The following is a 23,797-nucleotide window of genomic DNA, read 5'->3' on the forward strand; positions in this document are numbered from 1 at the left end:
TAAAATATAAAGATGTGAAATTTTGTCAAAGGTAAATAAACAAACGATAAAAGTAAAGATGTAATAAAAATTTAAAATGTACATAAAAGATAAAGTTAATGCATGACATTCTTTAAATATTGTGTAAATTTTATACTAACTGCATTTCCTAGAAAATGTCCAGGATTTTCCTAAGTGGTACATCATTATAAAGTCTCTAAATTGAGTTAACAAAGAAAAACTTACGTCATATAAGTTGGAATTTGATAACAGACAATAAGAATGTATTTCTGTTAGTGGACATCAGCAGGGTTTGTACTCTGATTGAGGTTCCTACTTCAGAAGGTATGCATGAGTTGGGTGTATCCTATATGCGATTAACACATTAGCATCTCACTGTAGGGATCTAGCATGGTTCATCAGTCAACAAATATGCTTGAATCAGGCATGTGTCCTGCATGTAACAGAATTTCACTGTAGATATCTAACATGGTTCATCCTTCTGGAGATATACACCAGTCAAATAGGTGGGTGCTACATGCAACAAATGCAATTACCATCTCATTGTAGGGATCATGTATATTTCACTCTTAAACAAGAATGCATGAATCAGCATATGTGTCCTTTGTATTATCAGCACAAATCCACCTCAGTGTAGGGATCGTGCTTGGTTTGCCATTTAGGAAGTATACACAAGACAGGTATGTGTGTTTTATATCCAGTCAGCACACACCACCTCAGTGTAGGGATTGTGCTTGGTTTGCCATTTAGTAGGTATACACAAGACAAGTATGTGTGTTTTATATGCAGTCAGCACACACCACCTAAGTGTAGGGATCATGCTTGGTTTGCCATTTAGGAAGTATACACAAGACAGGTATGTGTGTTTTATATGCAGTCAGCACACACCACCTCAGTGTAGGGATTGTGCTTGGTTTGCCATTTAGTAGGTATACACAAGACAAGTATGTGTGTTTTATATGCAGTCAGCACACACCACCTAAGTGTAGGGATCATGCTTGGTTTGCCATTTAGGAAGTATACACAAGACAGGTATGTGTGTTTGTCGCAGAATAGAAACCAAGTGGGTTTTTGGACTAAATGAATAAGACAAATACAATGTGAGAAAGATGGAAATTTATGAATGAATTAATAAAGAAAAATATATGATGTAAAAATACAATGATTCTCTCAGGCTCTCAACATACGATTTACTCAAATCGCTCTACACAACATTCACACATCGAAAATAAACCAAAATTATTAAATCAATATGAAGTACAGATCCAAGAGACCTCATGGACTGCAGATACGCTTCAAACAGTATTTTACACTATACGAGAGATTCACATAATCTCGAATATGAATTCTATTAAGATTCAAAAAAATCTTATGAACACAACTAAGATTCAGAATAATCTTATGACCACAACTAAGATTCAAAATAATATTATGGATATAAAAATGCAATGGAACAACAATTGATCGAAACGTATGCTTCTAGACCCCTTGTACAGTCGCACGATTCCATGGGTTGGCCCACACTCTTATCGGCCGCTCACACCCTTTATGAATCCACCACGTGTACAGTCATACGTATACATATACAGACAGCATACAGCACCTTTTTTAATTTGCTACGTCTACATCCGTGGCACAGACATACGTACATACATGCATACGTATCGACAGCACGCAGCATTAAATATTGTGGAAACTCCAGACAGCTCTAAACAACTTTAGACTGCTTCAGACAGTTCTAGTCATATTCACAGTCACATTGACAATCACACTTCACAGCGACAGACACAATCAGCTACAAACACAGTCAGCTACAATAAAACAAATTGGTCATAATAATAGTTTCTGTATAATCTCTAGATATATGATAATACTTTAACCTCTAACAGTGACTTGTAATTCAGAGTTCAAATCTGTGTTGTAATAAATGCATTATTACGCGATAAGACATTACAAACCGAATAAGCTTCGCATATCAAATGAAAATGTAAATTTAACACTTACCCCTATGGCTGGAGAACAATGGAGAGCGTACACTCCTTGACGTGATCCAAAACGACCAGTGTCGGTTTTAGAAATTGATCTTACTTAAATCCATAGGAGAGTGAGCAAAGGTCAGGGTAGAATACCCGTGCATATCATGTTAGTAATGTTACCTCGTCACAAGTACTCTCTGGCTAGGTACATGTTAATACAGTCGCTTACCTGGAAAAACACATATTCACCCTAGATAACGTTGTACGCATGTACAATGAGAAATAGTCGAATAGTTCTAAGGCAAAACCAAGTTATTTCTTTGCCTAATTCTGTGACAGTGTTTTATATGCAGTCAGCACACACCACCTCAGTGTAGGGATTATGCTTGGTTTGCCATTTAGGAATTATACACAAGACAGGTATGTGTGTTTTATATGCAGTCAGCACACACCACCTCAGTGTAGGGATCATGCTTGGTTTGCTATTTAGTAGGTATACACAAGACAGTTAGGTGTGTCCTGTATGCAATTAGCACAAATACCACCTCAATGTAGGGATCATGCATGATTCATACATGCCAGACATGTGATAACTTAATTATGATTCTTATTTCATTGTGATAACTAATGTGATTCCAATTTCAATGCATTTCAGAAAATGGGTGGTAATTTGTCAATAATTCTGAGTCACAATGGGCATAATGAAATCACAGTAATATCAACCTTACCTATACTTTATAACACTTCTATTGCTATAAATTGATGTTTGACCATCAGGTGTCATGTTACAAGTGTGCATAATTGTGGATTTCTTGTTTTCAGATGAAGAGAATGCAGACTGGGCCACATGGGCAGAGACCTCTGCTGACCTTGACCCCAAAAAGGCCAAGAAAGATGTAAAACTTGAGGATGTAATGGTGGTTACATGTGGGGATGATGGGACCGTCAGAGTATGGCACCCCCTACAGGTAAAATTTGCATTTCATCTTACACGAATGCAAAGAAGGAAAAATGTATTGCCCTTTTTCTGTTGAATACATTAATGTTACGAAATAAATTCTGCTACCTCTTGAATCAAGTCCTCCAGGTAAGAAGAAAATCTTTTATTTCCCAACATTATACCATATAGGCAAAGGAAAGAAACTCTTGCCAGTTACTTTTTTCAGTATACTGGATTTTTATCAGTTTAAGCTAGTACTTCTAATAAGATCAAGTACTGCTACATGTATATTGAAGGGCTAAAAATCCATATACTCTATGAGGTAAAGTGTTAATAAATCATTATATACGTTTTTTGCAGTTTGTGGACTATTATTTTATGACCTTCTAGTCCATTATGTTATCACTGCTAGTCACTGTTTGTTTTCTTACTTATGAACACCACTGCATATTATTTGCTTGTTTATTAATGAGTGTGTTATTGTTATAGTGAACACTTATGGGTTGTTAGTTTTTGATGTTGTTTCAGGTAAACAGTGATGACCAAATGATTGAAGTGCATTAAGTTTAGCATCAGCAAAGGCACACATAAGACATGTCTGGCTAAGCATTCCTCATTTTCACCATGCATGAAGTGTTTGTTCTACATGGTTCATGTGTTATGTATATTTAATTTGCATTGTTTGTTAGGGTTTTCTTAAATTCATTATATATTATGGATAATTGTATTTTGGACTTGTCCAAAATCAAGTTCATGTTATACCTGACCAGTAACTTTTATTTTGGTAAACATATAGTACAGAGTTAATATTTCCCTATGAGTGTGGGTTAAATATTAGGATCATTATCTTAGTCTGATTCAAGGACATTATGTTTACCAAAATCACAATGATCTGGCAAATCTGCTGAAAGTGAAAATGCATTTGACCTTAGCTCACAACTAGGTATTTAAAGAGCTAAAGACCCCACCATCATTATAAATAGAGAGTTAAAGAGCTAAGTCCCCACCATCATTATAAATAGGGAGTTAAAGAGCTGAAGTCCCCACCATCATTATAACAAGGGAGGTAAAGAGCTGAAGTCCCCACCATCATTAAAACAAGGGAGTTAAAGAGCTGAAGTCCCCACCATAATTATAACAAGGGAGTTAAAGAGCTAAATCCCCCTCCCTCCATCAGTATAACTAGGGAATTATATGTTGATTAAACATGAAAAAGTTGAGGTCTTGTAAACACTGGTAAATACGAGAGCTGACTCCCAAACTGTTGTAGATGAGATGATGGGACCTCAGTCACTATTCCCCCTTGAGCTACAATATCTTCACCTAGGTTTAGTTTAACAAAGCTACTTTGGAGTTTTTGTTTAAAAATGAAACACTTGATTTCTGAGATCATGCGAACTCCACATGCCAACATCAATATTCTTCTTAAGTTTATATGCAGTTAATTGTGGTGCTTGAAAAATAACTTTGTGTCTTTAAAAACAAAAATACCTTGAATTTCCTGATGAATACCTGTATGGACCATGGTGGTAGTGACCTGCCTCCTCAAGTAGGGAATGATCAGATATATGCACTTTGGTCTGTTACTTCATGCCTTGGTGATCCCAGCACACGGTCACAGTCCAGATCATCAGATTATTGCCAGGCACAGTGTCCTTAACTGATTCATTGTTGAGCAGAGGCCAGACGGTCCATGCATCTGCCAGTCAGTTAGCGGTTTCGTGTACTTTCAGGGCACCAGTGATAGACCACTTTGCAGTGAGGTGGAACCACAAACTGACCACCTTCATCTCTTCAGTCCCAGATCCAGAATCCTGGGATGTGGTTGATCTTTTTGTCATTTGGTATGGATCTTAGGGGGCCAGATCTGCAAGGTGGTTATGATAGCCCGTTTTAAATGGGATAGATGACAAGTGAATGGTCTACTCTCTCTAGCAATAAATGTTCCAGGAAATATCCTGTATCTCCCATCCTGTTCAAGCAACCTCAATCAGGTTATCCATTCCTGCCCAGACAGGCCTTTCCTACATCCTTGGCTTTTGTCAGGAGATCCATGCACAGAAAGGAATTTGGCCCATTGAGGATCTCACAATCAGGCTTTCCATTTGTAAGGTATGTGATGGAAGGTGGTGTATATTTTGAGACTGATGCTAGAGATCAAGATCATCCCCTTGCAGGCCTTGATTTCTCATCTTGCTTATGTATTTCTGTGGATGTTTGAGAGGAAAAGGTTAGCATCTTTTGCAACCAAAGACTAAATGCTATATGATCTCCAGTACATTTAGAAATCATGGGAGAGGAGATATAGGTAAATACAAGGACCTGTTGGACCTGCCACTTTTGACTTGAATCAGCAGCAGTCACTCACCCTTTTCACCAAGTTGAACCTTTCATGGGTACTGTATTTCTCAACATGGACATGTTTGGTGAATACATTGAGAGAGATGATGTTGCAAGTTCTTGTGACTTCCCTTGATGAATACATTGAGAGAGATGACAATGCAATATCTTGTCACTCCCTATGATGAATACATTGAGAGATGATGATACAAGATCATCACTCCCCATGATGAATACATTGAGAGAGATGATACAAGATCATCATTCCCCTTGATGAATACATTGGGAGAGATGATGATACAAGATCATCACTCCCCTTGATGAATACATTAAGAGAGATGATGATACAAAATCATCACTCCCCATGATGAATACATTGAGAGATGATGATACAAGATCATCACTCCCCATGATGAATACATTGAGATAGATGATGATACAAGATGATCACTCCCCTTGATGAATACATTGAGAGAGATGCTGATACAAGATCATCACTCCCCTTGATGAATACATTGAGATAGATGCTGATACAAGATAATCACTCCCCTTGATGAATACATTAAGAGAGATGATGATACAAGATCATCACTCCCCTTGATGAATACATTGAGATAGATGATGGTACAAGATCATCACTCCCCTTGATGAATACAATTGAGAGAGATGTTGATTCAAGATCATCGCTCCCCATGATGAATACATTAAGAGAGATGATGATACAAGATCATCACTCCCCTTGATGAATACATTGAGAGAGATGCTGATACAAGATCTTGTCCATGATCTCAGCCCTGAAAAGCACAGAAAACAGTTACAGGATGTGAAATTACCTTTTTTGGTAACGGTCAGGAATTTTGAGATAAATCCTAAATCATTGGCATCTTGGCTTAAGTGGGTGATACACTCAGTGTATTCTGAAGTCTCTTAGAACTAGATATGCCTTATAAAATTTCAGCTCATGAGATTCAAGTGATTTCAACAAGCCTCACATTCAGACAGCATTTCAATTTTTTTACATCGTTGAAGCCATTGACTGGTATCCAGAGTCAACCTTCTCTAGCTTGTATCTCAGTGAGCTAGTGTTACAAAGAAGGGAATTGAAACTGGTGGGTCCAGTGACTGTAGCCTTCTATCTCAAAGAGCTAGTGTTACAAAGAAGGGAATTGAAACTGGTGGGTCCAGTGACTGTAGCCTTCTATCTCAAAGAGCTAGTGTTACAGAGAAGGGAATTGAACCTGGTGGGTCCAGTGACTGCAACCCAGATGACTACAATAACCATCTTAATGACAGCATAACTTTATAGGCCTGGGTTTGCAACTTTTGTATATGCCCAGAATTGTTTTGGTACTCAAATATCTGTTTATTATTATAGACATAATGGTATCACATGTCACATGTCCATCAGTTGTGCCGCCCTCTTATTAGGGGAGCAGTTTATTCTTCCTATCGGGACTCCAGCCAGATCTTCCTTGAAGGGTTAATGCGGAAGAGGTTGGATGCTTGTGCTTTTTTTCAACATGTATTTGATGAAGAAAGTCAATTCTTGGTAAATTATATTCCTTCAAGACTATTTACTAGATCACAATAAAATGCCCTCGCATACCTTTCCACGAATGCAAGCATCCTTCATGATGTCAAAAATGGTAAACATCTTGTATATGAGTAGCCACATAGTGCCAGGAAGAAGAGGTAATTGGTGCGAGTTTCTTTGCTTTGTCTATATGTTGTATTAATGAGGGAGACAAAGTTTTCATCTTCCCAGGAGAGCTAAATTCAAAAGATAGTAGAATATAGTCATTTATTCTCATCAGTGTTGGTTATTTGATTACTGGGAAGAAATACTAATTGTCAGCCACCAGGTTACAAGAAAAAATTAAATTTTCATCCCTAGTAAAAGGATCTTCTTCTGATGCCATTTATTTATTTCCATTTTTGCACTCTTACAGGCAAATGAACTAGCATGTCTAACTGGACATTCTGATAAAGTGACAGCCATTGCTTCAGACACTACTGGTCATCTCTGCTCAGTCTCATTGGATAGAAGTGTGAAGTTGTGGTCACCTGACTTGTCACATGAGCATCTCCTTGGTAGCCATGATGCTTCTGTGACCTTTGTTGCAACAACCTTGGATGGTAGTGGTGCTGGTTTGATTACTGGAAGCAGGTATATATCACACTTATGTTCAGAAAATCATTATATTCTGATATAATTAGACAACATGCCTTCATACTTTAGATAGAATTGGGATGAGATTCTAGGACATATGAACAAAAGTTGCTTAAGATTATTTATAAAGTCATAACTGAAGGCGTGAAAGTGAGAGATGATAAGATTGCCAAGTTGGTTGATACATGAGATGCATGGATAAAAATTGAGACAGCTATAGTCATAGATAAAATGTAGCAGTAGACGGTAGTAGTGCTGGTTTAATTATTGGGAGCAATTACATATGGTAAATATGTTCAGAAAAAAAACATCTGATATTCTGTAGACAACATGCAACCATACTAGAAATGGGGGAAAATGTCAGGAAGTCTGTAGACAACATGCAACCATACTAGAAACATGGAAAATGTAAGGAAGTCTGTACACAACATGCAACAATACTAGAAATGTGGGAAAATGCCAGGAAGTCTGTAGACAACATGCAGCCATACTAGAAATGGGGGAAAATGTCATGTAGTCTGTAGACAACATGCAGTCATACTAGAAATGGGGGGAATTGCAGGAAGTCTGTAGACAACATGCAACCATACTAGAAAATGAGGGAAATGTAGGAAGTCTGTAGACAACATGCAACCATACTAGAAGCATGGAAAATGACAGGTAGTCTATAGACAACATGCAACCATACTAGAAACATGGAAAATGTCAGGAAGTCTGTAGACAACTTGCAGCCATACTAGTAACATGGAAAATGTCAGGAAGTCTGTAGACAACATGCAACCATACTAAAAATGGGGGAAAATGTCAGGTAGTCTGAAGACAGCATGCAGCCATACTAGAAATGGGGGAAAATGTCAGGAAGTCTGTAGACAACATGCAACCATACTAAAAATGGGGGAAAATGTCAGGTAGTCTGAAGACAGCATGCAGCCATACTAGAAATGGGGGAAAATGTCAGGAAGTCTGTAGACAACATGCAACCATACTAGAAATGGGGGAAAATATCAGGAAGTCTGTAGATAACATGCAACCATACTAGAAACATGGAAAATGTCAGGTAGTCTGTAGACAGCATGCAACCATGCTAGAAATGATGGGAAATGTCAGGAAGTCTGTAGACAACATGCAACCGTACTAGAAATGGGGGAAAATGTCAGGAAGTAGACAACATGCAGCCATACTAGAGATGGGGGGGAAATATTAGGAAGTCTGTAGACAACATGCATCCATGCTAGAAACATTGAAAATGTCAGGTAGTCTGTAGACAACATGCAACCATACTAGAAACATGGAAAATGTCAGGAAGTCTGTAGACAACATGCAACCATACTAGAAATGGGGGAAAATGTCATGTAGTCTGTAGACAACATGCAGCCTTATTAAAAAAGGGGGGAGATGTCAGGAAGTCTGTAGACAACATGCAACCATACTAGAAACATGGAAAATGTCAGGTAGTCTGTAGACAACATGCAACCATGCTAGAAATGATGGGAAATGTCAGGAAGTCTGTAGACAACATGCAACCATACTAGAAATGGGGGAAAATGTCAGGAAGTATGTAGACAACATGCAGCCATACTAGAAATGGGGGAAATATCAGGAAGTCTGTAGACAACATACAGCCATAATAGAAACTGGGAAAAATGTTATATAGTCTGTGCAGGTACAACATGAAACCATACTAGAAACAGAAAATGTCAGGTAGTCTGTAGACAACATGAAACCATACTAGAAACAGGGAAAGAAGTCTAAGATATGTGAGAGAAAGTAGGTCAAGGTTTAGAGAAAGAGGTGGTGAACTTACTAAGATTGCTGATAATTTAAAGGGGTAGATAAAGGTATTGATAGACAAAGAGATAGCAACAGTAATAGGTATCAATACAGTGTATAGACGTATAGACCTTTTCACATTTGTTGAAAATATTTTGTTTACTGTGGTGTTAAAGAGAAAATGTATCATCTGGAATCCTTGTTATTTGTAACATAGAACTACCTTTTATTAGTGTCAAGACATGTCATAAAAATCATGTCACACATTGACATTTTAGCAATATTGCATAGTAACAGATTAGAATAATGCAGTGTCTTTAACCATATGTGATATATTTAATCAGGCATTCATTTTTCACTAGATTTAATTTAGATTTAATAATAGCATATGCCACTTTTAGCGAATGGCTCAAACCATATAGTATTATTCAAATGAACATTCTTGTCCACAAAGAAATTGTAAATTTCACTACAGTAGTCCCCCTCTTTTATGGCCATCCCTTCTGCACCTAGAAAGTGGCTGTATAGGATGGGTGATCTTTCCAGAGGTAGATTATATTTGTGAGAAGTATATGTATGTGTATGGATGTATATGGATGTGTATGTATGTATACGTATGTGTATGTGTATGGATGTATATGTATGTGTATGGATGCATATGTATGTATATGTAAGTGTATGTGTATGGATGTATATGTATGTGTATGGATGTATATGTATGTATGTGTATGGATGTATATGTATCTGTATGGATGTATATGTATGTGTATGGATGTATATGTATGTATGTGTACGTGTATGTGTATGGATGTATATGTACATGTATGTGTATGGATGTATATTTATCTGTATGGATGTATATGTATGTGTATGGATGTATATTTATGTGTATGGATGTATATTTATGTGTATGGATGTATATGTATGTGTATGGATGTATATGTATGTGTATGGATGTATATGTATGTGTATGTACGTGTATGTGTATGGATGTATATGTATGTGTATGTGTATGGATGTATATGTATGTGTATGTATGTGTATGTGTATGGATGTATATGTACATGTATGGATGTATATGTATGTGTATGGATGTATATGTATGTGTATGTACATGTATGTGTATGGATGTATATGTATGTGTATGTACGTGTATGTGTATGGATGTATATGTATGTGTATGTACGTGTATGTGTATGGATGTATATTTATGTGTACGGATGTATATGTATGTATGTTTATGTATATGGATGTATATGTATGTATATGTATGTGTATAGATGTATGTGTATGGATGTATATTTATGTGTATGGATGTATATGTATGTATGTTTATGTGTATGGATGTATATATATGTATGTGTATGTATGTATATATATGTGTATGGATGCATATGTATGTGTATGGATGTATATGTATGTGTATGTACGTGTATGTGTATGAATGTATATTTATGTGTATGGATGTATATGTATGTGTATAGATGTATATGTATGTGTATTGATGTATATGTACATGTATGGATGTATATGTATGTGTACGGATGTATGTGTGTGTATGTGTATGGATGTATATGTATGTGTATGGATTTATATGTATGTGTATGTACATGTATGTGTATGGATGTATATGTATGCATATGGATGTATATGTATGTGTATGGATGTATATGTATGTGTATGTACATGTATGTGTATGGATGTATATGTATGTGTATGGATGTATATGTATGTACATGTATGTGTATGGATGTATATGTGTATGGATGCATATGTATGTATATGGATGTGTATGTGTATGGATGTATATGTATATGTATGGATGTATATGTATGTATATGTATGTATATGTACATGTATGTGTATATGTATGTGTATAGGTTTACATGTATGTGTATGTACGTGTATGTGTATGGATGTATATGTATGCATATGGATGTATATGTATGTGTATGGATGTATATGTATGTGTATGTACATGTATGTGTATGGATGTATATGTATGTATATGTACGTGTATGTGTATGGATGTATATGTACATGTATGTGTATGGATGTATATGTATGTATATGTACGTGTATGTGTCTGGATGTATATGTATGTGTATGGATGTATATGTATGTATATGTATGTGTATGGATGTATATGTATGTGTATGGATGTATATGTACGTGTATGTGTATGGATGTATGTGTATGTATGTATGTATGTATAGGTATGTATATGTATATGTATGGATGTATATGTACATGTATGTATGTATATGTATGTGTATGGATGTATGTGTATGTGTATGGATGTATATGTATGTGTATGGATGTATATGTACGTTTATGTGTATGGATGTATGTGTATGTATGTATATGTATGTATGTATATGGATGTATATGTATGTGTATGTATGTATATGTATGTGTATGTGTATGGATGTATATGTATGTATGTAGTTAGAAAGCTAAATAAACTTCAAAGCATTTAATATCTTCATTTAAAAGTAACATTTATTTTTTTAAAGGTGCTTGAATAGTTCTTGTTCTCAAGCGTGAAATGTGAGTGATGTATTTATGGCATGTGCATTGCAAAAGCATTCCAAAATGTCATTTAAATCTTGGTACATACATTGCTGGCAATTACAATCATTTTTTTCCATTTACTCCATTTTCCCACTGCTGCAGAATATTCTTGTTATCTGTTATGATGTTGTTTATTTGTATCTTCACAACGTAACATTTTTTGGCAAGATTGAACTCTTCCCGCTGTCTTTGAGTAAAAGAACTTTAACTTTTCTTCTGTAATATTAATTTTTTGTTTTGGTAATGACCTAAAAAATGTTTTGAAACAATTTATTATTATGTTGCTAATTGTACAGTTCTACAATTTAATTATGCAGACAAAACTTTTGTAGATTAGATGAAATGCCTAGATTATAAAGGAAATGGTACATGTAATGTCACATGACTTTTCAGTCTTTATCTGGTACCCTGTTCTGTTCAAGGTTAATTTCTCTCTGTGAATTAATCCACAGAATCTATGTTTAGCCTATGCTGACCATTTTATAATCTTGACAATTACATCTGGTCATTGGGCCCCGAGTGGCCGAGTTTTCTAAAGTGCTCTCCGTTACGGATCACTGCCATCTCACCTCGTTCTGTGTAGGTTCGAGTCTCGGATTCGGCCATTGTGGGTATGTGAGAAAGCTTGCCAGTAGCTTCTTGAGGGTCGGTGGTTCTTTCCAGGGATTTCTTGAGTTCTTCCTCCACCATTAATACTGGCCGCCATGGATAGCCTATTGTGTGCTGAAAAATGGCGTTAAACCCTACAACAACAACAACATCTGGTCATAATCTTCAAATAGAAGAATTCAAGCACTTTGTGAAGCCGAAAACTCAATCAAATTGTTGTAAGCCTCATTTCCTGTGAGTGTCAGCATTGATAGATGATAATATTCACCTAAGTGGTGTATGTATATTTAGCAAACAAAGGAAATTATGCCAGTTGCCTAAAATAGTAATGATAATGATAATATTAAAGATAATAATACTAATAATACATAGATGATAAAGAAGAATGGTATTCAGTACTTGGTATTTGTTCAAAAACCAAGTTTGAAAGTTGAGGCTGCATTCAGAGGTCACCAGTGTGTGCAGAGGTCAGCTTGGCCATTTTCACTTACCCGGTTATTGAAAGGTTTGACTAAATACATCCTACTCAATTTTCAGGTTTTGTAATATTTCTTTATTTTATAATATAAACTATTATATATAATTAACAAAATCTTGCTACATTTCCTTTCAGGGATGGTGTATTGAAACTTTGGGCTGATACCTCAGATGAAAGCTTATCCAAGACTGACATCAGACTCACCTGTGTTCTGACTTTAAAGGTACAGTCAAAAACTCCATGACTCGTATTAATTTAATTATAATGTGCATGAAAACAGTATGGATCTAGATTTTTTAGTTTAAAATTGCAGAGGGATTTCAGGGTCTTGTTGTTTTGATGTTATTTCAAATATACAGCAGAGATCCCACCTATCCACATATTATGCAATTTCATATCCTGGGTCTCTTCTATTTGAAGGTGAGTCTGTATTATATGTGGTCTCAGTAAACATATGTTAAGATTTCATTAATTAAATCATCCATTTTACTGAGATTAAATTAATTATGGACCAGTATCAATCTTAGAAGACTTAGTATTAGGTAAATACTGATCTATAATGAATCCCTCCTCCATTTTTATTCATGTACCCATTTACAAGCAATATTTAATAAATATGTTCTAAAAGCAAGTGATACTTATTAATTTACAAAAGGTGTAAATATAAAAAATGCTCTACTATCTCATTGTCCACCATGTTCAGAATTCCTGCAAAATGACAGGGGATTCAGAAGTACCAAGTTGTGTAGTTTGATAACAGTGCATTATACCATTCTTACTTAATATTACCAAATTGTCTTGTGTGCTAACAGTGCATAATGCCTTTCTTACTTAGTAATTCCAAAATGTCTTTTGTGCTAACAGTTCATGATGCCATTTTTACACTGTAATAACAAATTGTCTTGTGTGCTAACAGTGCATAATGCCTTTTTTACTTAGTAATTCCAAATTGTCTTGTATGCTAACAGTGCATAATTCCATTCTTGCACTGTACCATATTTACCATATATGTTGGGACACCGTATTTTTTGTGCACTGTATGCGCTGGGACAAATTTTTGTTTTGAGTCGTAAGTTGTGGGACACCTTTTTAATCATTTGAAAAATAACTGTCAGAAAATGTACTCCAACTGAAATTTAATTAAAAAAAATATAAAACTGTGTACTTGAGATAAAACTCTTTAATCCACTACAGCATCATCTCATCAACACAACCCTTCTCCTGCACACTTACACACACACACACTTCTCGTATTGTAAAAAATTATCAATAAAGTCAACACATCACCTGAAAAGGAAACTGCAAGGACTAAAGTCAGATTTCTTCAAATCTGCTCCTGTCATGCTAATTCTCACACTTTTGACCCCCATCTTTTCATCAGTCCGTCCAGGAATGAGATCAAAGTACACTAGAATTTCATCCATGTTAATGATTATATTGTTGGCAAAATCATCTGCTTCTCTTCTGGCCTTCACGAATTTCATCAAATGATTTTATTTTATATAAATCTTCTGGGTGGCATAGGGTCATCAATGTCCATGCGTAAAGCACTATATTGCGTCACTTAAAAAATTGTTCCATTGTTTCACTTTATTTTCAAGATTCCCATGAATACCTGTGAAAAGTTAGCTTCCATATCTTGGCCATCCCCACAAAAAATCGGCACACTTAAAAGAATCCAAAGTTGGCTTCTGAGTCAGATTTCTTTGTTTTAAAAATAACCTTTGTCTTTGATGTCCTGTCAGTATGTTCAAAGAATGATTTCCTGCTCACAACCAGTAATGTTTATTAACCACCCAGGCTTATGTGTGCTTGGTGTCTGTAGTTATAATTAATACATACGGGCATTGATATCTGCGGGTAAAAAGTATACACAACAGTAACTTGCTTTAATGATACTTTTGTAACCTGTGCTAGCAAAAAGATTGTCACATACACTCAAGTGAATGTGTTTTCAAATAATTATTTTTATTTGTGAAATACTGTCATAGTTGACCTGGATATAATTCAGTCTTGGTTATTTTGCACCTAATACCATGTCATGTGTCAATGACAATTGTCTTCAACATATCGGTTTATTATTTCCCTCTTGTTTGTGATTTTGTTGGATCCAGTTTTCAATCAGATAAAGTATTCAAATTTTTGGACACAAGCAAACACAATTTGTTTCTCAATGTCCATGTCAATGAACAATGTGTCGTGTGTTATTGGACATAAGCAATACACGCTACAGTATGGAAGCCTATGCTTCATATATGGAGTTCTTGGATATATTTTATTTTTAAATGCTTATGATGAAAAAAAGGAATAAATGATAACAGTACAAGGTTAGTTCTTCTTTTTATTATCAGTTGAGCTGTTTATCTATTTTATTGCAACATGCAGTGGGGGGGGGAGACAAATTCAGTACAAATTTATTTTATTTCTTAAGTCTTGGGACATATGACCTAGGTGAAAAAAGTGTCACCATAAGTTCTGAGACAGGAATAAAAATCATTATTTTATTGTGTCCCAATTTATGCATAACAAAGCAATACTGAATTGTACAAGAAGAGATTGAATACTTGCAATGTCAGAAATATAGGAGTATATGCATTCAGTCTCGCTCACTCTCTCCCTTTCTCTCAAATATACCACTGTTCATTATTACCAATATTCTACAACATCAAACTCATAACTAAAATAACATCAATACTTAATTCAAATATTTGGCTCTCTCTCTGTGGGGGGGACTCATGGGCTAGAACAATAATGTAAAACTCTGATTCCCAATCAGTGCTAGGCTAATCCCAGCATTACACTGTATTCTGGGCTGATCCCAGCTCAAGTAGAATTGGTGCTAGGCTGATCCCAGCATTACAGCGTATTCTGGGCTGATCCCAGCTTAAGAAGAATTGGTGTTAGGCTGATCCCAGCTCAATGTAAAAGATTGATTCCAATCAGTGCTAGGCTGATCCCAGCATTAGTGTATTCTGGACTGATCACAGCTCAAGTAGAATTGGTGCTAGGCTGATCCCATCTTCTGAATGTATATTGGGCTGATCCCATTTTCAATTAAATCTAGGCTAGGCTGATCCTAGCATTATTGTGTAAGCTGGGCTGATCCCAGTTCAAGGATAATTGGTGTTAGGCTCATCCCAGCATTAAAGTATAATCTGGGCTGATCCCAGCTTCCGTAGACTGTGCTAAGCTGATCCCAGCTCAAGTAAAATCTGTGCTAGGCTGATCCCAGCATTCAGGTGTATTATGGGCTGATCCCAGCTTAACTAAATCTATGTTAGGCTGATCCAAGCATAAGAGTGTATTCAGGGTTGATCCCAGATTCGTGGAATAGAGCTAGGCTGATCCCAGCATGAAGAAATATTCTTATTTTTTCCTATATAAGACTGTAACAGAAATGTATTTGATGGGCATGACCTTTATGTTATTAGTACAGCTTATGAGTATCTGATTGGTGAAAAATGCCAAATTGAATTTGATATTAAAATATATCAAATGAGAGCCCCCAAGAGGAAGCCAGTTTGGAATGTGAAAATCCATTTGGAAGGACTTTTGACCAAAGCACATGGTACTAAATGTATGTGCATGACTGTTCATGAGCAGAAAGAAGTGGGTTAGGGTGAACTCAGATGTTGCACGACTAACATGATGATGACCATCGTCCTAAAATTTTAATTAGATGGTCCTCCATACCAACTGCAGCTGCAGTTGTGGCTGCTCCAATACGAAATGAATGACCAGAAAGTTCTGCTCATCATAGCCCTTGCATGCCAGCAAGAGCTCTAATTACAACAGAAAAAGTTCCCTACTACACGGATGGCCCATGGAATTCACCAATAATTGAGTATTTGCCCCATGACCTCCAGCCAAACCACCTTGCTGCCGCTGACTCCAGTACTGCTCCATACAGGACACAAGACACAACCGCGAGTTCTGAAAGAATGAAATCTTGACACTAGCATGAAATGGGTCCATTTATGAAGATGGCAAGATCAGTATAAACATAGATTTGTCTGTTGAAACTGTCACATCTTGAATCCTCTGGTAGCTGCCTAAAGAACTGAGCTGCAGTGATCAAACTGTGAATTCACCACATCGCAAGAATGCAAAAAATGCCACCAGACACATGCACTGCAGTGACAAATCCACATCTGGTGAAAATACTCCCTCACTTAACATAACCGACAAATGCATCATGATCCTGTACGTAATTGGAAATCATCTGGGCTTGCTATTTGAAATTTTGTTCCTTTTTATTCCATGAAGTATGCACTGCAGCCTGTCAGACTCCTGGAAAGGGTTACTGTGCCCAGCCTGTAGGTAATGGCATCTAATCCCAGCAAGGTACAGCTTAATCGTGGAGTGCTGCTGCTGCAGCCGGGTGTGACAGTATGTGATGAAATAAATCAAAACATCTTCTGAAAGTACAGGCAAAGAGTAAGCATGCACAACAATGCCTTTTTGTGCCAGAATAATGAATTGTCCTTTAGCAGCACACCATATTAGTCTTGAAACAAATTTCATTATAGGAGATATTTTGGATTGACCTTTGTTAATAATTTCACCAGTTGCAGAATTGTCACAGTTCACCAGAATTCTTTTCTTGGACAACTGATTTCCACATTTTCAAGTTTGCTCTGCATTCTGCATTTAAATGTACATGATGTAAATCAGCAGCAGATGCTGCCAGAGAAATCATGTACGACATAAAAGTTTGACCAGGGTAGATCACTCTGCATGCAAAATTCAAGTATCCCAGCAAACTTAGAATCTCCTTTTTTTAACACCATTTCCTATGATCAAAGAACATCACTGACCTAGTATTATTGCACACAGATAACACCATCAGTCCTGCACATGTTGTGTCAAAATGGCACACAATGTCAATATCCAGAAAAGTTTGTATTCCATGCCACTGAACAACAGTTGAAGAATGATGTGTTGTAAGACGGTCTTGCTTTCAATGAAGCCATATAAATTGCTTTCCAATAAACCTATATGAAAAGCAGTGCCATATGATGTGGACAGCTGTATCAGTCTGTGCACCCATGAGACTGCCAAGCTGTGCACACACTGTCCAAAAATGTTTCTATTGCCATGTCACACAATGCCAGTGGAAGAATGATGTGTTGCAAGATGGTCATGTCTTGCATGTTCTCATATGAAATGAAGTACTACTCTACAATGAACCCATATGAAGTACTCTACAATGAACCCATATGAAGTACTCTACAATGAACCCATATGAAGTACTCTACAATGAACCCATATGAAGTGCTCTACAATGAACCCATATGAAGTACTCTACAATGAACCCATATGAAGTACTCTACAATGAACCCATATGAAGTGCTCTACAATGAACCCATATGAAGTACAGTGTCCATATGATGTGGATGGTTGTGTTGGTATTTACAAATACAAGACTTGAAAGAAGAAAAATTGAAAGCAGAACCAAGCAGTAGAAAGTGCTGTGGTAATGTGCCAATTGACCTGAAGTCAGCACAAAATTACAAACTGGGAATTTTATCACTAAGGCAGATATACAGTAGAAACTGTCTTGAAAGACCACCTCTTTTGCCACAAAGTTATGGTCTCTGAAGACAGGTGGTCTCTCATAACAGGTCACAGTGCTATACAATCAATAAATTTGTGCATTGAGAATGTGGCCTCGCAAGAGAGGTGGTTTCACATAGCAGTGGTCTTTCAAGTCAGGTTTTACTGTATTCCTCAAAGGGATATGACTGGCACCCACCCAAGACCTGAATAATACTGTCTGTTAGACAATGCTTAGCACCCTGATCCTGTTCCAATCCTAAAAGTATGAGTTTTGAATAAATGAGAATTAAAACTGTATAGCACGAGCAATGTGCACAAGGCTTGGTTGAACTCCTGCCTCGTTATGGGCAACCCCTCCCCTCAGGAGGTAAGGAAGAGTGGTCACAAAAGTAGTTGTAAATAGTGATGCAGTGCATGGACAGGGCACTGGGGCATGACACTTAGGCAAAAGGGGTACCCTTGGAGTGTTTGTAATGTGGAAACTCTACAACTAAAACCAATGCCACTGATCTGAACCTGAAAGAACTGAAGTGTGGGTTTCTGCAACCAGATTGTCTGTCACTTCCTGTAACTGCAAGAACGCATTAAGTACAAGGAGAAACATAGACTTAAACAGAGCCACACAGATGGTATTGTGAGTTAAATAGAGCCACATGGATGGTATTGTGACTTAAATAGAGCCAAATAGATAGTATTGTGACTTAAATAGAACCACACAGATGGTATTGTGACTTAAATAGAGCCACACAGATGGTATTGTGACTTAAATAGAGCCACACTGATGGTATTGTGAGTGAAATAGAGCCACACAGATGGTATTGTGACTTAAATAGAGCCACACTGATGGTATTGTGACTTAAATAGAGCCACATTGATGGTATTGTAAGTGAAATACAGCCACACAGATGGTATTGTGAGTTACAGACACACGGGTGGTATTGTGAGTTAAATAGAGCCACACAGATGGTATTGTGAGTTAAATAGAGCCACATGGATGGTATTGTGAGTTAAATATAGCCACACGGATGGTATTGTGAGTTAAATAGAGACACACAGATGGTATTGTGAGTTAAATAGAGACACACAGATGGTATTGTGAGTTAAATAGAGACACACAGATGGTATTGTGAGTTAAATAGAGACACACGGATGGTATTGTGAGTTAAATAGAGCCACACGGATGGTATTGTGAGTTAAATAGAGACACACAGATGGTATTGTGAGTTAAATAGAGACACACAGATGGTATTGTGAGTTAAATAGAGACACACAGATGGTATTGTGAGTTAAATAGAGACACACAGATGGTATTGTGAGTTAAATAGAGACACAGATGGTATTGTGAGTTAAATAGAGACACACAGATGGTATTGTGAGTTAAATAGAGACACACAGATGGTATTGTGAGTTAAATAGAGACACACAGATGGTATTGTGAGTTAAATAGAGACACACAGATGGTATTGTGAGTTAAATAGAGACACACAGATGGTATTGTGAGTTAAATAGAGCCACACAGATGGTATTGTGAGTGAATCTAGGCAGGAATAGCATGAGTTTTTGTAGAATACATTTATCAATGGAAGTCTGCAGCAAATGTTTATGAAGTGTTTGCCAAAATTTTTGAATAAGAAAGGAATTGATTGTACCAGGGATTTTGTTCAATTTCTTTACATGACTAATAGCTGAGACATAGGTAGATATGGTAAATACCACATAGTGTTTTTCAAAAGATTTGAAGTGAAAAGTGATAAATTGGCGCTTACAAAAAAGGATAGTGCTGTGGATTTTTTTAAAGTGGTTGAAAAAAATTGATGTAGTGTTTCCAGCTGAGCCTGTAAGCTTCCACAGAACCTGAAGAAAGAGTACTATTTACAGTGCATAATACCATTCTTACTTAATATTACAAAATTTTATTGTGTGCTAACAGTGCATAATTCCATTCTTACACTGTAATACCAAATTATCTCATGTGCTAATGGTGCATAATGCCATTTTTGCTTAATAATTCCAAATTGTCTCATGTGTTAACAGTGCATTATACCATTCTTACACTGTAATGCCAAATTGTTTTGTGTGCTAACATTGCATAATGCGTCTTTTACACTGTAATACCAAGTTGTCTTGTGTGCTAACAGAGTAATGCCATTCTTACTTAATATTACCAAATTGTTTTGTGTGCTAACAGTGCAGAATACCATTCTTACTAAATATTACCCAGTTATCTTGTGGGTTAATGGTGTATAATGCCAAAATTCCAGAATCAAACACAAATTTGTTCTCTGTTCTACGTTACACTGTCAGACTCTAGTCCAACATACCTATCTGATCTCACCCATGTGTACACACCAGCAAGGTACTTACGCTCCTCTTCTGACAATCGTATACTCATTATTCCCACTATGAAAACAAAGTTATATGGACAGCGTTCTTTTGCATACCAAGGCCCAGCAATGTGGAATGAATTGCCCACTGAACTTAGAGACAAAGACACAGTGATCACATTCAAAAGGGCTCTCAAAACTCACTTATTTCAACTGCAAGAACAAACTTAAAGACCTAATAATGTTTCCAACCTGAAATATTCTCAGCATGTTTTTTATTTTTTAATGTTTTTCTAATTTCGTGGTGTTTGTTTTTGTAATATTATTTTGTAATATTATTATATGTTTTTTATCTTATAGGTGTTGTCTAATGTTGTAAAGCACTTAGAGCTTCTAAAGATTAGGCGCTATACAAAGTCCTCATTATTATTATTAATGCCATCTTTTCTTAATGAAATCAACCACAAATTGTTTTGTGTGCTAACAGTGCATAATACCATTCTTACTAAATATTACCCAATTATCTTGAGGGTTAATGGAGTATAATGCCATCTTTTCTTAATGAAATCAACCACAATGTTACAGAAAGTATATTTTTTTAAAAAATATTTAAGTGTACTTTTCCATTTTTTTGTTTCGCTTGGGACTCTCCCACCTTTTTGTGAAACCTCAAAATGATCAAGGCTGTCCATTTGACAGCCTCTTTCTTAATTATAAACTATACAAATTCTTTTCAAATAATGAATTTTGATAGACCAGTGTTATCAGATGCAACATGATTAAATTAAGTATCTAATTTGGAATACATTTGAATTTTATGAACAAAAGTAATTAAATCTATCAGTTTGAATACATTCAAAGTTTAAAATATACTTTTATATACCAGACTATGAATTTCACTTTAGTAACATAATTTATGAAAATGTAATGTACAGTTTATCTCTGTTATCTTTTACAGGCCCATGAAAAATCAGTAAATTGTGGCTGCTTTATTGGGATGGATGGCTTGCAGTTTGTTACAGGTTCAGATGATGGTACAATGATACTATGGGAAATTGTCAAACACTCCCATGCAACATACAGGTATCATTGTTTCTTTTTCAGTGGAAGGTAGGGAAGATATAGATGAGTAATGTTAAATTTTAATATGCACACCATAAGGTAGAGCATATTATATGGTGAGGTCTATCACTTAATAATCTGGTTTCCACAAAACAACTTTACTTGTCCACCATCTACAACTATCAAATTTTTAGGATGGCTTGCATTGAAGTAAGGAAAAAGGAAGGGGTTAAGGAAAAAACTATTGATTCTGACATGAAATGCTTCAAGTTCAAGGTTGCTGTGACAGAGAGGAAAATGGTCTCTGCACAATACCTTAAAAATTTTCCATCATCTAAAGTTACCAGAATCGGTGGATAGTTTTGTATATGAGTTAGAAGGAACCCTATCAGTTTCAGGTTTAAAAGGTCAAGATCAGTCTGACTGAAAGAACTAAAATGGTTTGTGCAACATAACACAGGTTCTCCACAATCTACAGATACCTGTGTAGCTTCCTTGCACATGGGCCAAGGAAGAATCCTATACATTTTGAACTTAAAAGGTGAAAAATTAGGGTCACTCTGACTAAAAGAAAAAGGAATGGTTTCTGTACAATGAATTAAGTTCTCCATGATTAACAGTTTCCAAATTTTGTGGATGGCTTGCACTTCATATAAGGAAGAACTCTATTGAGTTAGGACTCAAAAGGTAAAAATGTCAAGGCCAATGACTAGAAGAAATAAGTTGGTTGCCACACAGTGACATTAGTTGTACATGGCATGCATATACCAAACCTTGTGGATGGCTTGCACTACCTTAAGCAGGCTGTTGATTTTGGGGCAAAAGGTCATAGGTCAAATTCACTGACTGAAACAAGAATTTGTTTTGGCCACTGTTTGATATAGAACTTAGCCATTCAGGTGCATCAAAATGTTGGGATCATCTGTTTGTTTAGATGTGTATTTAATGTTGTTTCATCCATCTCAAATCACAGTATCAAACTCGTTGCTGTTATAAGTACTAAATACAAGTTACATGATCTTGTTGTACAGTAGCATTAAAGTTACTTTGTATTTTATTTATGTACTAGTTTATTCTATGATTACAAGTCAGTTTCTTTTTGTGCAGCTTTAAGAAGAAACTGAAATACATGGTGGGCAGACCTGTAAGCGATGTGATCTGGAACCACTTGCGGCCAGCCAACCATGAGGTCTTCTTCTCATGTGACTGGAGTGGAGCAGTGAAAGCATGGAACACACAGCAAAACATCAATACCACATACTTCAATTTGCCATCTGCCAATAAGCAGTGAGTGAAATTGGACCCTTTTTAGAGTAGAGATGTTCAGGTTAATAATGGAACTGCATTTTCCAGACAACCAATGCTGTTCTTTTGAAAATAATCCATGGATTCTTTTCTTCACCAGATTTAAGGATAAAAGGCAAAACTAATAACTCAAACATTTGTAATTCAAAATCACATCTTGTTTAGTATGGAGTAAAGTCATGTCTTGACTGTGACCTGAAAAACTCAACACAGCTTAAAAAAATATTTGTGACCATAACATTTCAAGCTTTTATAAATCTGTTGTCCAAAAATTTCTTGGAAATTGATTGAGAAATGGGATGTGATGTCTGTATATTGAAAGAATGAAGTATTGTTTTTGAAGTGTTGAGTATATATTGAAAACTTTAAATTTGGATTTTGAAGTGATGATTTATAGTAAAAGATTTGTATTAGATACTTTGCTTAGATGACCCCATCCTTGCCAATCCACAAATAAAACCCATTGCATAGATGCAATTAGGCAATGACATCATAACCTAGCACGTGATTATATTGGTCAATTTTCCACTGCAATAAAGACATGCGACTTAAGGCTTTCATGCCTGATTTGGTCATTACATCATGGGTTTGGGACATACAAGTTCAGATGAGTATAACAGAAACCAGTGCTTGCAATTAATTGAACTGATAGGACTAGATAAATAATAGTATTATAATTAAAAATAGATG

At 36.1% G+C, this 23,797-nt stretch overlaps 1 protein-coding gene across 2 annotated transcripts in view; it reads left to right on the forward strand.

Annotated features, from left to right (window-relative positions):
• Positions 1-23,797, forward strand: part of LOC149772396 (telomerase protein component 1-like) — a 237,552-nt gene that overhangs the window by 191,621 nt on the left and 22,134 nt on the right. For both annotated transcript variants that reach the window (XM_089947879.1, XM_089947880.1), the window contains exons 47-51: positions 2,799-2,944; positions 7,206-7,423; positions 12,993-13,080; positions 21,699-21,823; positions 22,910-23,089. In XM_089947879.1, the coding sequence (XP_089804005.1) occupies positions 2,799-2,944; positions 7,206-7,423; positions 12,993-13,080; positions 21,699-21,823; positions 22,910-23,089 (757 nt within the window). The remainder of the gene's footprint in view (positions 1-2,798; positions 2,945-7,205; positions 7,424-12,992; positions 13,081-21,698; positions 21,824-22,909; positions 23,090-23,797) is intronic.

This window comes from Sinohyriopsis cumingii, unplaced genomic scaffold, assembly GCF_028554795.1.
Source record: "Sinohyriopsis cumingii isolate HCF-2022 unplaced genomic scaffold, ASM2855479v2 utg001510l, whole genome shotgun sequence".
Classification (NCBI taxonomy): domain Eukaryota; kingdom Metazoa; phylum Mollusca; class Bivalvia; order Unionida; family Unionidae; genus Sinohyriopsis; species Sinohyriopsis cumingii.